General features: G+C 34.4%; 2 protein-coding genes across 3 annotated transcripts; one reads left to right on the top strand and one right to left on the bottom strand.

The window, feature by feature from the left end:
- Nucleotides 1-670: 670 nt before the first annotated feature.
- Nucleotides 671-3,274, bottom strand: LOC130951140 (uncharacterized). Of its 2 annotated transcripts, none has more exons than XM_057879872.1 (6): nucleotides 3,067-3,274; nucleotides 2,846-2,972; nucleotides 1,899-2,250; nucleotides 1,269-1,737; nucleotides 1,104-1,150; nucleotides 671-1,020 (listed from the first exon to the last, which is right to left on the bottom strand). In XM_057879872.1, exons 1-6 carry the CDS (start codon nucleotides 3,095-3,097, stop codon nucleotides 973-975), a joined length of 1,074 nt encoding a protein of 357 aa, XP_057735855.1. In that variant the 5' UTR covers nucleotides 3,098-3,274; the 3' UTR covers nucleotides 671-972. The 2 variants fall into 2 exon arrangements, with proteins under 2 accessions (XP_057735855.1, XP_057735787.1); XM_057879804.1 differs by having other exon boundaries at nucleotides 672-1,020; nucleotides 3,055-3,272.
- Nucleotides 3,275-5,534: 2,260 nt separating this feature from the next.
- LOC130937756 (protein IQ-DOMAIN 31) lies at nucleotides 5,535-10,900 on the top strand. The gene is given in 8 exon segments (XM_057867103.1): nucleotides 5,535-5,556; nucleotides 6,851-6,948; nucleotides 7,176-7,433; nucleotides 7,873-8,076; nucleotides 8,668-8,742; nucleotides 9,269-10,184; nucleotides 10,187-10,354; nucleotides 10,587-10,900. Coding segments are annotated over 7 exon segments (1,737 nt in total). The 5' UTR covers nucleotides 5,535-5,556; nucleotides 6,851-6,864; the 3' UTR covers nucleotides 10,619-10,900.
- Nucleotides 10,901-13,687: the final 2,787 nt, after the last annotated feature.

The raw sequence follows: 13,687 nt of genomic DNA, 5'->3' as shown, positions 1-13,687 counted from the left end.
TGATAAAGTATATTTTAAAAATATTTTTAAGATTTATTTTGTTTTAATTTTATATCGGAAGTTTTCAATTTAAATTAGATATCCTTGGCTACTAATTTCAAAAAGTTTAAGACTAGTTCAATAATATTTTTATAAGAACAATCTTTAACATAAGTAAATTAGATATAATTTTTAACATAAATAAATTAGATATAGTTGTCATATGTATAATTGTTATATGAAAAAATATAGGTAATCAACAATCTTTTTTAAAAATTTACTTGCAGGGTTATTATACTTAAAGCAAATTAAAAACTTTTAGGAAAAAATTTAAATTTTGAAGATAAAAAATATACTTTAAAAGATATTTGCTATTCATATTTTTCTAATTAAAAGATATACTTTAATCTGATCTTCATGCAATTTACGTTGTTAGAATATTAGCTAAACTCATTTAATGTAATAACATATTTCTACATTTTTGCTATTCATATTTTTCTAGCGTTTTAGTACTACAAAAAACACACATGCTCAAACTTTTGGATAAAAAATTTAAGAAAATTCATCTCATGTAAGAAGCTAATTTAAATATGCTATAAAGCAAATTACCGAAAATAATAAAAAAGCAATATCTCGTACTGAAAAGTCGCCAAAAAAAAAAAAAAAAGAAAGCTCAATTAAAACCCATATTTAATAATGAAAGTGAAAGAGATATTTACTTAGTTGGTCACGCATATAAAACAAATATTTCATGAAATCTATTTGCCTTAACAAAATATAATGAAATCACTATTACTACACAGCTTGGTTTGAGAACTATATTATATAGGAGACAAGCACAAAGTATGCCAACATCAAAATGAGAAGAAATATGCAACCATTGAAACACCAGAAATCCATTTCATCTGCACTTCCTACTAAAAGCAACCTCTAGAAGAGAACACTGCAGACAGACTTCAAGTTTGTGAATGACAAAGTTCAGCAGAAGCTGTGTTACACGACTTCTTCTGTCAAACTGACCCCTTCATTGGCCCCAACATCCTATGAAAGAAGAGCAACATATCAGAGCCATACTTTTTCCCACTGAAACTTTATAAGAGCACTTTATACAGCCACCTGCTTACCATGTTTTCTTTGTTTCCAAGTATATTATCTTCCGTAGCTGAAGGAACTATGAAAATCAAACATAAAAATAAGTGATAAACATGGAATGCTCAAGGGATAAAAATAAGTGTTACAAGTAACTAACCGGAATTATTGGTATAAAATAGATATTATTGCAATCTTACCTTCTTCAGCATCAGATTTCTTTCCATCTTTCTTCACATCACCCTTCTCTATTTTACCTTGGTTCTTACTTTGTTTCTCTGATTTCTGAACTGATCTACGGTTTCCGATGTTAGCAGACTTTGAATTTGCAGAGTACATTCTGAGACTCTCTCTCAACCGGGATCCTGAAGTGCCCTTTTGATTAGTTTCCTTCTTGGTTGATTCTGTTGCAGTAACAGGAGTGAGGTGAGCAGAATCAGTGTCCAAGCACTTCGGTTTCAGTTTTCTAGTGGCCATCACTTCATCATCAGATGATCTGGGTCCATCTGGCACAGACTCGGAGACCTGTGATTGTGATTGCAATTGCAATTGCTCTAGATTTTCTGCAATGTTATAGCTTCCAAACAATTCCTTCACTTCTGCTCCAAGATCAGCAAGTTGATTTCGTTGCACATAGGATTTCAGCTCATCTTGAATCCGCTGGAAAGGCTAAAAACAAATGAAAGAGACATGTTCCGTAAACTCAAGTCAACTACTCTATGACCATCTAGTGTATATAACTAGATCTCTATTTTGTCAGGTAAAAAATAAATAGGGAGAATTCAAACATGCTGTGAAAAGAATTGATGTGTGTTCTGAGCATTGCTTACTTCACATCCTGCCTCCAAGGCCAGTTTGAAGAATCCAAAGGAGAGTGAGTGCTTGGCAGCATTTTCAGAGAGCTTGATCTGATTTAACCAATATGAAGCCGAGGTCAGAAGATTGAATTTGATTCTGCTTGATGTTTTGGAGATGTCAGAAGAGGGTGTCTGGCTTCTGCTCTGAGTCTTTGTTCTCGTCTCCGATATTGGGGTGACGCTGCCAACCACCTTTGGGCCCGGAGTTGACACTGATTTCGCAGGAATAGACTGCCTTCGTGGCGGTTTGGCACTACTGGACTTTTCCTTCCCAGAGAAATCCAGAACACCAACACTTTTACTCACATTGGGAGTGATTCTCCCTCTGAAGATGAAATAAGATCTCTCTTTAAAATACATATATAGTCATATACATATCCATATACATACGTATACTATACAATAGATACATTTACATTATCACAATTCAAAATAAGACATGTACTTGTTACTTAAATATAATTTACATGAGGACAATGTGCATGTGATATGTCTATACGATAAGTATAAGGAAAAAATTCCTCAAAATTTTAAAAAAGACGGAATTGGCAATACAAATAACCAAGCAATTAATATAATAACATACTTAATGTTGGAGTTAGTACACAGAGATTTGATAATCATAATAAATTTAAAGATTAAATATAACTGATCATGAGTTAGTACACTTTTTTTTGTCCCGAAGTACAAACATGGTCCAGATAGATTATTACTATTATATTAATATATTTTATTATCCTAGCAAATGCTTCAGTAATTTCGCACAACAAAGTTCCACAAGTTCTTAATATAAGAAGTTAGATCCGTACAATCTTTGTTTCAAACACTTCGCTTCATTTTAAACACTCGAATCCCATAGTTCCAAAGGTGAAACCTAACAAAGACATAACTAAGTAAATTCAAAAAATGAAAGAAAGTACCTCTTAGTGTTAGATTCAGAAGAGTTGGAGCGATCGAGTGCATCTGGCTGCTTCTGTTCCTTGGATTTGATAGAGGAACGCAGTGCGTATCGCTGAAGCTTTGGCCTCAGAGAACCAGAGTTCCCCGCTGAACAAGAAGCACATACAGTTATTGTAATTACACACTATCTATGCATGCATATTAGAAGCAAAATTCAATTCAATTGTACCAGAAACACCACCAGAGGGTTGTTCCTTGATTGGTTCTTCCATGGAATCGAATTGAATTCGGAGCACCACTGACAAAGCCAAACGGTTATTTTGTATGAGATTGAGAGGTTGTAACTGCTCTGCTACGAGTCTTCGTGTTTGAGTTTGGTTTTTTGGATGAATAAAATACGACGAAGCGCGTTCGAAGTGGGTTTTATAAGGCTGTGTGGTCTGTGGTGTTGACAAGTGTCCTTCCGAGGCGGGAGAAACCAAAACTCAAAATTTGCCCAAACGGAAACACCACCCTCAGCGAACGGCAAACTGCTAAAGAAAACGGGGGCATCCTTGATGCTGACGTGGAAGCTCTTTTGTCAGTTGGGTCATGGTTGTGTCATTGTGTTTATTGGACAATTGGACAATAAACTAAATCAATTCTTATATTATTATTTTTTAGTGTAAATTAATTTTTTATCCTATAAAATCTTGTACCTTGTATTTAATATTTTCTTTCTTTTCTTTATATTTTTTTATTTTTTATTTTGAAAAGCAAAGTCAAGATTATTAGTGGGGACTGGGGAGCCGGAGATGGAGGGAGGGGGACCCCGTTGGGCCCGGCATCATGAGGCTCCTTTGCTGTTGGCATTTCAAATTTCAAACTGAAGTGAGCCGTTATTTCTTATAATTTCGTGTTCCGTTCCGTTTTAGGGCCCCTTTCCTTGGTAAAAAATTGCTTTACAATTTTACAGAGAGAGATAATGCAATAGTGTCACTTGGCCCATACTTCTTCGGTCCTTCCCCCTAACGGATAGCCGGATTGGATTCCAGGCTCACTCTTATGATTGATCTGAACTGTCAACTACCACAAGTCCACAACATTACATTGTGGACCCAAAACTATAAACTAAAAGAAAAGAAGGGGCCGGGGAAAAGGGGGGGGGGGGGGGGGGGGTTAAATACTTAAATATACAAGATCATTCCAATATTATTTCTTCCTTTTCGAAAGAATTCTTATCATTTTAACTTTTAGGCCCATTAAAAAATAAAAATATTTACATAAAAAATGGTTCAAATAACTTAATTTTTTAATATACTTAAAAAAAGATAATTATTTTAAAAAGGAGGAAGTAACTTATAGTATAATACATTTAATTTCTTAACTAAATCTTAATTTGTAATTTCAACTTATTTAATTAATAATTGGAAATACCTTATGAATTGACTTCTAGGTTCTAGCTGAATATGAAAATACAAAATAGACATGATACATCAATGTATTGAATGAACATGAACATGTTAATGACAGTTATATGTAGGTAAAGGTAGTTAAATAAATAAGTTGTAAATATGTAGTAATAATAATAGCAAGTAGGCGAATGGATCCTTTCAATTTTTTATTTCACTTAAAATAATAAAATATGATTTTTATTATATATTTTATAAGTGAAATAAAAAAATATTAAAAAATTAAAGATTATATTTTATTCTCTTAATTAAAAAAAAATTGAGCAAATCTATTTTAGCAAAGTTAAGTGGGGACTGGAGAGTAGGAAAGCTATAAAGTATAAACAGTACACACTACACACTACAATAGAATGGCACCACTTGATTACACATATTTACATCCTCTGCGTTTGTCTTTGTCCTGACGCAATAACGAGGGAGAGCGGTAGGAGAGACCCTCGTGCCAGCGTGGCTCCCATTGCAGGCACCACGCAAACCACTACACCAAACGCCACGCGCCCAGTGTTTGCCTCCTTGATCCTCCTCCCGAATCAACGGCTCACATTTCTCAACACTGGAAACGTGCCGCCGCGCGTGCTATCCAGATTAAGTCCCGACGGTGATGCAGTCATTTCGCAATGCTTTGGAATAAAGATTTTAAAGGAGCCGGAAGGAACACTTGCTTTTGAAGTAACTGCACCCTCGACTACCAAAAACAAACCACCCCCAAATTTTAAAATCATACCCACTCCCTCTCTTTTCACGTGCCATCGAATCTACCAATAGCTTTCCTACTCACCCTTCCATCAAACCGTGGATCTCACATCAACGTTCCAGAACCCCAATCAAGTCATCACATCGAACGGTAAGGAGCAAGATTGTCGCGTGAGCGTGAAACACACATACTCCTCCCCACAAATTATCCAATCTTTTTTATCTTCAGATTTTTTTTTTTTTTTTTACAAATTTTTTTCAGTCTTCCAGCTAGCACACTTCACAGAACAACCAAACAAAGCAACCACAAAATTGATGCAGCTTTAGGATCAACCTCTCTCCCTCACTCTCTCTCTTTCTCTCTCTCCCCAGTCGTCAGTGTATGTTAAATATTTTGCTCATACATAAAAAATTTGAGAAGAAAATAATTGAGTAATTTTTATATTTGTAATCTGATAGGTTGGTTGGTTGTGTGTGTGGTTGACAGGGATGGTAGATTTGAAGTGAAGAGGTTCCACATTGGTCAGGTAAAACACTCAGATCTAACCTCACTCTTTTTTTCTGGCCAGCTCCAACTTCACACACTGGTTTGTGAATGGATTAAGCAGTGTTCTATATATGTTAGCTCTTGCTTTCTTCAGATCTTGTTTGTTCCAATATGCTTTCTTTGTGAATTTTCAACTTTGTTTTGAGCTACCGATTTCTTTGGATGTCTGTCACCTTTCATATTTTACATTCTCCAATCTCTGTTGTTGTTGCATTCCTCGTTGAATTATCTATTTTTATTTTTATTTTATTTTTATGATTTGCTGCTTGGAAATTCCGTCAAGTTGCCGGGGGAGGTTGGGAGATTGAACCTGAATTTGACTTGCAAACTTGTTTGATAGTTTCATCATTTCATTTCCATTATGCTATGACTGTCGGTGATGGCATTTTTTTTCTTTTTTTTTTTTAAATTTGTGGTAGAGGTGTTTTCGGTGAAGGTTATTACTAGAAGAGTTAATGTGTGACGGTGCATCATGTCGAAACTTGAAAAATAAAAAAACGATGCGTTTTCTTTTTTGCTTTGCGGTGATGATGTATTATTGCATAGGATAAAAAGATGCTTGTTAGTTGTTACTAATTGTACATGATATTGTCTCTTTTTGGTGTTTTTAGCTGATTGCGCCATTATTTCCTTGTGTACATGGTCTCAAAGCCTTTACTCTTTTTTAACTCTTATTAGTAGCCTAAGTCTTCTTTTGCTTTTGAGGTGATTATCGTCTTACGTTGTTGAGATTTGTAGGATTAGCAAAAATAATTATTCTCTTGTGTTTTGATTATTCATTATTTTCCTTTGTTATGTCATTTATTAAAGACTATTTATTTATTACCAAGAGGATGAGTATCACTTAAGCCAGAAGTTACCTTCTAGTATAGAAGTTACCTTCTTAGCATTATTTTTAAATTAAATGAGATGCCATCATCAGATATACTTTGATAAATGGATGCAATCGTGCAAATAGTGTTCCTTTATAAAATTTGTCTATTTGATATTTCTCATAAGGCATTTATTAATCTTATGAATTTAATGAGCTCTACTTCTTGAAGTATAACATTTTGCAGGGTTTTTTTACATTTTGGATTTTTACCCTCCCAGTTCCTATATATGCTTCGCCACCTAAAGGGACTATCAGTTGACTGCACTTTTTAAGTGAACTAACTAAAGTCACTGAATTTGGTGATCTTGTTAAGCTGGCATCTTTCTTGATTTCTTCTGGACGAGTGTCCTTTTTTTTTTTCTGTGTTGCTTAATTTGTTTGAGTTTTAATATGATTATGTGAAGTTATAATCAGGAGGATCAATTTAAAGTCCAGGTTCACTTTTTTTGCCTCTTTACAGGCCCTGGTCTTACAATGCGGAAGTCACCAGGAAAATGGATCAAAACTGTATTGTTTGGGAAGAAGTCATCGAAATCAAATATTTCAAAAGGAAGAGAGGTAATAGTATGATAGTTAAAACTTAAAACAATAGTTAATATAGCACCTCGTCTATATTTTATGTTAGGATTATGCATAGGAATGGAAACTAGGAATCATGGCTACGGCGTATTTTTTGAAAAGTATCATTGTTTCGCTTAATTTTCTCAAGAAAAGTGATCTATTTTGCTATTAGCTTTCTCCTTTGTAATGAGACTCCTGATTTAGATTCCTATAATTTCATTCAGAAGCTTGTTAATCAAAAGGAAGGAGTGGTGACTTCCAAGGTATCAGAAACTGATTTGGCTTTAGATCCAACCCCCAATACCGTTGCCAAAAATGAGGAAGAGCTGGTGCTGGAGAATAATGAGTCAGAAACTGTTTTAAATGAAAATCAAGAAATAAACACAGTGGGATCTGTTCTCCAAGATTCACCACCTGATCCAGAGAAGATAAAGCTGGAGGAAGCAGCAACAAAGGCACAGGCTGCTTTCAGGGGTTACTTGGTAAGTGACTCATTTAGTTACTGTTAGAATCCATAGAACTTGTTAATGTCTTCGTCCTCCCTTTCATTTGGAATCTAATTGTATAACAATTGATCTGAAACACAGTCAGGTTTAGTTGTCAATTTAATGTCACTCTTACGTTTATGGTCTGTAAAATAAAAGTTATAATTACTTTCTTCATATCTCAATAATTCTTAACTGTATCTTTCATGGAGTCCAATGCTCCCTGGTTCCCATTGTTGTGACACTCGTGGCAGAATTCCATATTTCATAAAAATATTTGTTGCTGTCTTAAGTTTTTTGCTGCTTGTCTCCAATAATTGAAAAACATGTACTTGAAAGAGTTGTCATGGATCAGGGTTTGATTGTGTGAGTTCTTGTAAATTGTTGTATTTCATAGTTGATATTATGTCTTCTAACGGAAACATCTTTCATGAAGGCACGAAGGGCATTTAGGGCCCTAAAAGGCATAATAAGGTTGCAAGCACTTATTCGTGGGCACCTTGTTAGGAGACAAGCTGTGGCTACATTATGCTGTATGTATGGCATTGTCAAGTTACAAGCACTTGTTCGTGGCAGAAGAGTCAGACAGTCTCTTGTTGGGTTTGAAATTCAAGAGAAGTGCAATCTATTGAAGTCTCCGGTAATGTTCAAGAACTAAATTCTTATCATATCTTTTATATTTCTATTGGTGCTCTTCTGATTTTTTTTTCCCTGTGGTGTAAAGTGTGCAATTGTATGATTGATGAGTGAGATATTCAAACTGTTATCATGTGTTAAATCCTCTGAGGAGGACGGCACTTTGCAAGGGAACCGAGATTTGGTTTGTTAACACTTGGTCAAAGTAGAGTTAAATGGTTCCATTAAAATATGAAATTTTTGGCTGCTGAACGTCCAAATTGAGGACTCACTGGGCATATACATTGGATTATTTTGAACTATTTACTAATTCAAGAATAAAGGCTACATTTTCTTTCTTAATTAGAAGTTGGTTTATCATATACATTATTAGGGTTTGTCTTCAACAACCTAACTTTTGTAACCCGCTTACCTAAAGATCAAATATTAATGAGTGGACGAACTCTATTTATTTAATTTATCAAAGGATATGTGAAATTTGTTAGGTAGCTTCAAGTTTCTATGTATTAAATCTGTAGAGATAGAAGGGGAAGATTGCAAGTATACTATTTTATTTAACTGCTAACAATTTCCTTCTCAACTACTTGTGCATTAGGATGGCAAACCTGTCAAGCCAATTGCTGTACCTGCAAAAATTACAAATCTGTCAGCCAATGCTTTCATCCGAAAGGTAACTTACATTGTACCATGTATGATAAATTTTTTTTATTCAAAGTTTGCTTACTTATCGTGGATACACTGTATTGTAGCATGTATCTTTTATTGTAAACATGGCAAGAGTTTGATTGAAACTAGAATTCAACTGTAGGATGAATGGCCTATAATTGTATTTGGTTCTGTAATATTAATTATTGACACCAGACTGCAGGTCCTCACCTCTAATTGAATGGGAGCTACTTATTATCTACTAATTTGTTTAAGGAAAGCATTTCGCGGTACTGATTGGATGGGTAAAAGGCACTGATTACCCGTGATGTAATCACGTAGGAGCTGTAGGAATTCATAAGATAAATATGATTGCCTATCTTAAAGTGATGTGTTTCTATTTGTACCATCTCTTATTAACAATATTTCTTCATCTCAAATTTGAAAAAGGGGTCTTCTGTTGCTGCATCGTGTAACTCTAAGCTCTTGCAATTTTCTTTTTGATATGTCTGTTATGTTGAGCATGTTAAAACGTTGGTATGTTGTTTCAGCGTCTTGCTTCATCAACTACTATAATGGCCCTGCATTTGCAATATGTTCCTGGAGATCCAAATTCAGTTCTAAGCTGGTTGGAGCGCTGGTCAGCAACTAACTTTTGGAAACCAGTCCCCCAACCAAAGAAAATTCGAGACACTAAGCATCAGAGAAAGCAGGGTACTATTTCAGTGGGAGAAGCTCCATTGAGCAAGTCAAGACGTACCACCCGGAAGGTTCCTGCTGCAAGTTTTGACCCTGCCCCAGTGCAAGCAAATCCTGAACTTGAGAAGCCAAAACGAAGCTTGAGGAAAATTTCAAGCCAGCCCTCAGATACTCTGCAGGAAAACCCACAAAGTGAGCTTGAAAAGGTAAAGCGTAACTTGAGAAAGGTTCACAACCCAGTTGTTGAGAATGCTGTTGTCCCAGAAGTAGAACCCGAGGCCCCAAAGCAACATTTGGAAAAGGGGGCATTTACCCCAGTGCATGGTGTTTCGGAACAAGGGGTAACTAGTTCTGATGAGAATAATAACAAAGAACCAACTTTAACCATTTCTAATGTGCCCGATACAGAACCTGCTACAAATTATATTAGTAAGGAGGTGTCTGATATGCCAAGCCATTATCAAGTGGTTGTGCAACCAAAGCCTTTGACCGAGATTATAAGTAAAGATGAAAACATTGCTGAAGATGAAGTGAAAACAGAGCCAAAAGATTTACCAGAGACTAGTTGCAAGGTTGAAAATTCTCACATAACAAATGGAGATTTGAGTCACAAGGAAGATCCTGTGGGAACTGAAAACCAGAAGCCGAACAGAAAGGCCTCAAATGTAGTGAAGCAAGAGCGTGCTGAGAATGGTTTACAGAACAGTCCAACTTTACCAAGTTACATGGCAGCAACTGAATCTGCCAAGGCAAAGTTGAGGGCTCAAGGATCCCACGATTAGGACACGATGGAAGTGAGAGAAACAATGTTGCTCGGAGACATTCTCTGCCATCTTCAACTAACACCAAAATTAGCTCACAGTCACCTAGGACACAGAGACCAGTCCAATCAGGTGGCAAAGGAAGCAACAAACCTGTACCTTCTAGAGACGGCAATGGTATGTTATAGTTCTTACTATATGGTAATTCTAAAATGACTCTATTAACTGAATTGTCATGGAATTGACCAAATCATTCGATGCAAAAATATGTTAAGAGTTTTCTGCCATCTAGCTTATTGTATATTGCAGATTCCAAGACAGTACAGGTCCTTTTATTTCAATTGGTTATGTTTTGTTTTGGCCATTGTCTTATAATATGATACCTTTAACTAGCTTGGGCATCTTGCAGGAAAGGTAATTCAAGCAGAATGGAGGAGGTGATTTGTGGAACGACTGGTTTTCAGAGTTGAACATAGAAGAACTTGAAACTTATTTGTGAGATTTATGTATCATGAAATTTGACATTGTTAAATTTATATAGGGACTTTATAGTAGGTGTGTTTGATGAGGTTTATTTCTTCATTTGCTGCATTTTGGGCGTTTGAGGGTGATTTGTACATTATAGGTCTCTTTAGATTTTGCATGATGCAACTACAAATACCCAAATCTAAAACTTGCTTGTTATCGGCATGATTTATAAGCTGTCCATAATGTGTCTGTTGATTGTTATTTTCCATCTACAAAAGTGTGTACGTGCTTTTCGACCTGCGTATGGGCTTATGCGAAATTTAATGTTTATTTTTTTGGCCATTTAAAGTAAGAGCCTCTTCTATTGTTGACTCCCCTTTTGAAGAAAGATGGTTTTGTTTGACATAAATATACTATTTTTGAGTTAGAATCAAGTATAAATTAAGATTAAATTGGACCGATTTATTGAGTTCAAAATTTTATGTCAAGTCTGATGCCTTGATGGATCAGTTTAGCATATCTTGAATTGGGTTGAGTTGAGTTGAAAATGATTTACCAGCCCATTGCTCAGTTACTACTGTATCGAGTAAGTAGCAACAGACGTGACCCCCTCCTCCCTCATTGGATTTTGCTAAAAATGTCACATTTTTCTGACGGTATTTTTAAAAGATTTAGTTAAAAGTCTTAAAAATGTGTTTTTAAAATAATAAAAAATATATTAAGTTATTAATTAATTTTTTTGTGAAAAACATGTAATTTTAAATTTTTAGTTAAATTACTGAGAGTACTTTTAATGTTTAAAGACATTTAATATTTTAGTTAAATTGTATTTTAAATATATAAAGTTCTTATGAAAAATAAGAAGAAAGTTACAATAAGGGAGGTTAACAATAATGGACAAATTTTTTATCCCACAAAAAAATTTGGATTCTTTAAATTTTAAATTTTACTTTAGAAAGTAAAATGTAATCTCTCACCATTTATTTCATAAGTGAGACAAAGAGAAAATATGAGAAAAAAAAAGATTCAATGATAAGAGTTCATACTTTATCTTCTAAAGTGAAAATTTAAAATTTAGAAGATCTAAATTAAAAAAAAAAAACCACCACACAAAAGAAAATAAAAAAAATAGTGTGTTCTTTGTTGAGTTTGAGATAATACTTTTTGTTTTTGTTTTTATATTTTTTAACCGTCGTTTTCTACTTTACATTTCCTTACAAGATTTATAAAATAGAAGTTATTTTTTAAAGGTTTGTAAACCAATCTAGCTTTAGAGAGTTATGAGCTGTGTAATTTGCTTGGCTTCCCATTTCGGCGAGTTAAGCCCCACTTTGGTCCTTAAAATTGACAAGATGTATCGATTTAGTTCTAAGATATCAATTGTTATAATTTCGTCTTATGTACCGATTTAGTTCTAGGATATCAATTGCTATAATTTCGTCATTCAATTTTAAAAAAGTGTACCACATTAGTTTCTCGTGTATTTTTCACCACCAGAACCTAACGTCGTTAATAACGTGGCCTAACACTTGTCACGTGGGACATGTCAACAGCTATCTGAGATAGATTAAAAGTATAGCACTAATTTGGTCATTTTTTTCTTTTTATAACCTAAACCACAAAACGTTCTTTTCAATCTTCTTCTTCCTCAACTTTTTTTTACTTCTACTTCTTCTCATTGTTCTTCCTCTCAGTTGTGCATCGTTGCAGGCTTGAAAAGATGTGGTGTGAATTTTTGTATGGACTGACAATGGATAAAAAGTGGTAGATGAAAGTGAAAGTATGAATTCTACAGAAAAAGTTGACCAAGTTAGGCTAAATTTTGTCCGAAGCTGAATTGAGAACTCAAAAATTATACATTCAATTGTTACTTTTTGCTGTGTTTGTAATATCAGTGGCTGCTATGATGTTTTTGAAGGCTTAGATAGAATTTAGTGTGATAATGAAAGCTATATATGATGTATAAAAGAAAAATCATCTGGCTTCTTATTGACCATTGCCAGAGTAGGACAAACATGATGACATGGTATCCCTACAGATTGAGAGTTTAGTTAATAAACTAAACTAAGCTATTATAAACAAAATGCTATTTATGAATTAATAATAGTGAACATTGTATTAAAAAGATAATCTGTTAGCATCTAGATTTGGCAGGTACATAGCTCTTTGCCAAGTCAATCACTATATTTGTTAGGTATTCATGGACCTCAAACTTCTTATAAACATCATCTCCAGTCCAGATTGATAGCCAATTCTTTGATTCTGTTCTAATCTCATCCAACCTACTCTGAATTACAGGTGGTAGTCTCCCTGTGTGGTTGGCATGCTTAAATTTATTTTTTGCTATGGATCTCATAACAAACATTCTGACTTCTTTTAGAAGAATGATGATCGACTTGGCCCATGTTTTTTTGATTCTTACATTAAAGTCTTGGCATGCATTGTTACAAATGTTGTCTAGTTTTGCATTATAGCGGAAGGTTGACTTTGTCCAAGACTTCCTAAACCATTAGTTGAGGTAATTCCATGCATTTTCATTGAGCTTCTTTATCTTATTCATGTCAGAAAAATCTGTGTGTCGTTGACCTTGCACATTCTTGCAGCAAACCCCTCAGCTCCATTCTCATCTTTCTAAAAAACTTTTTCATGATGGAATATTATGTCCATCAATACCTCTATATGCATCATTGAAAGTTTATAGGTACCATTAGTATAACATATTAATTAATCCAGAGACATTCACACACAATTCGTAGCATATTCACAAAAAAAAAAAAAAAACAGAACCCTAAATAGACAATGCAAAAAGAATAATGTTTACCCATCATTAGGCCACACATAAATTTCCCAGAAAATATCTCATTGATTAAGAATAAAAACAGAGTCCAAATAAAAATTCTTGCACGCATCATTAGAAGAACCAAACCATACCCTAATAGAGACTCAGGTTAAAAAAAAAAATCAGAATCAAAGTGAACAAAACAAAAAAGGATCATCCAAGAACGTATATACATTGCGAAAAAAATCCCAAAAAAAAAATAT

This window comes from Arachis stenosperma, chromosome 1, assembly GCF_014773155.1.
Source record: "Arachis stenosperma cultivar V10309 chromosome 1, arast.V10309.gnm1.PFL2, whole genome shotgun sequence".
Classification (NCBI taxonomy): domain Eukaryota; kingdom Viridiplantae; phylum Streptophyta; class Magnoliopsida; order Fabales; family Fabaceae; genus Arachis; species Arachis stenosperma.
This window is presented reverse-complemented; position numbering and strand designations above follow the sequence as displayed.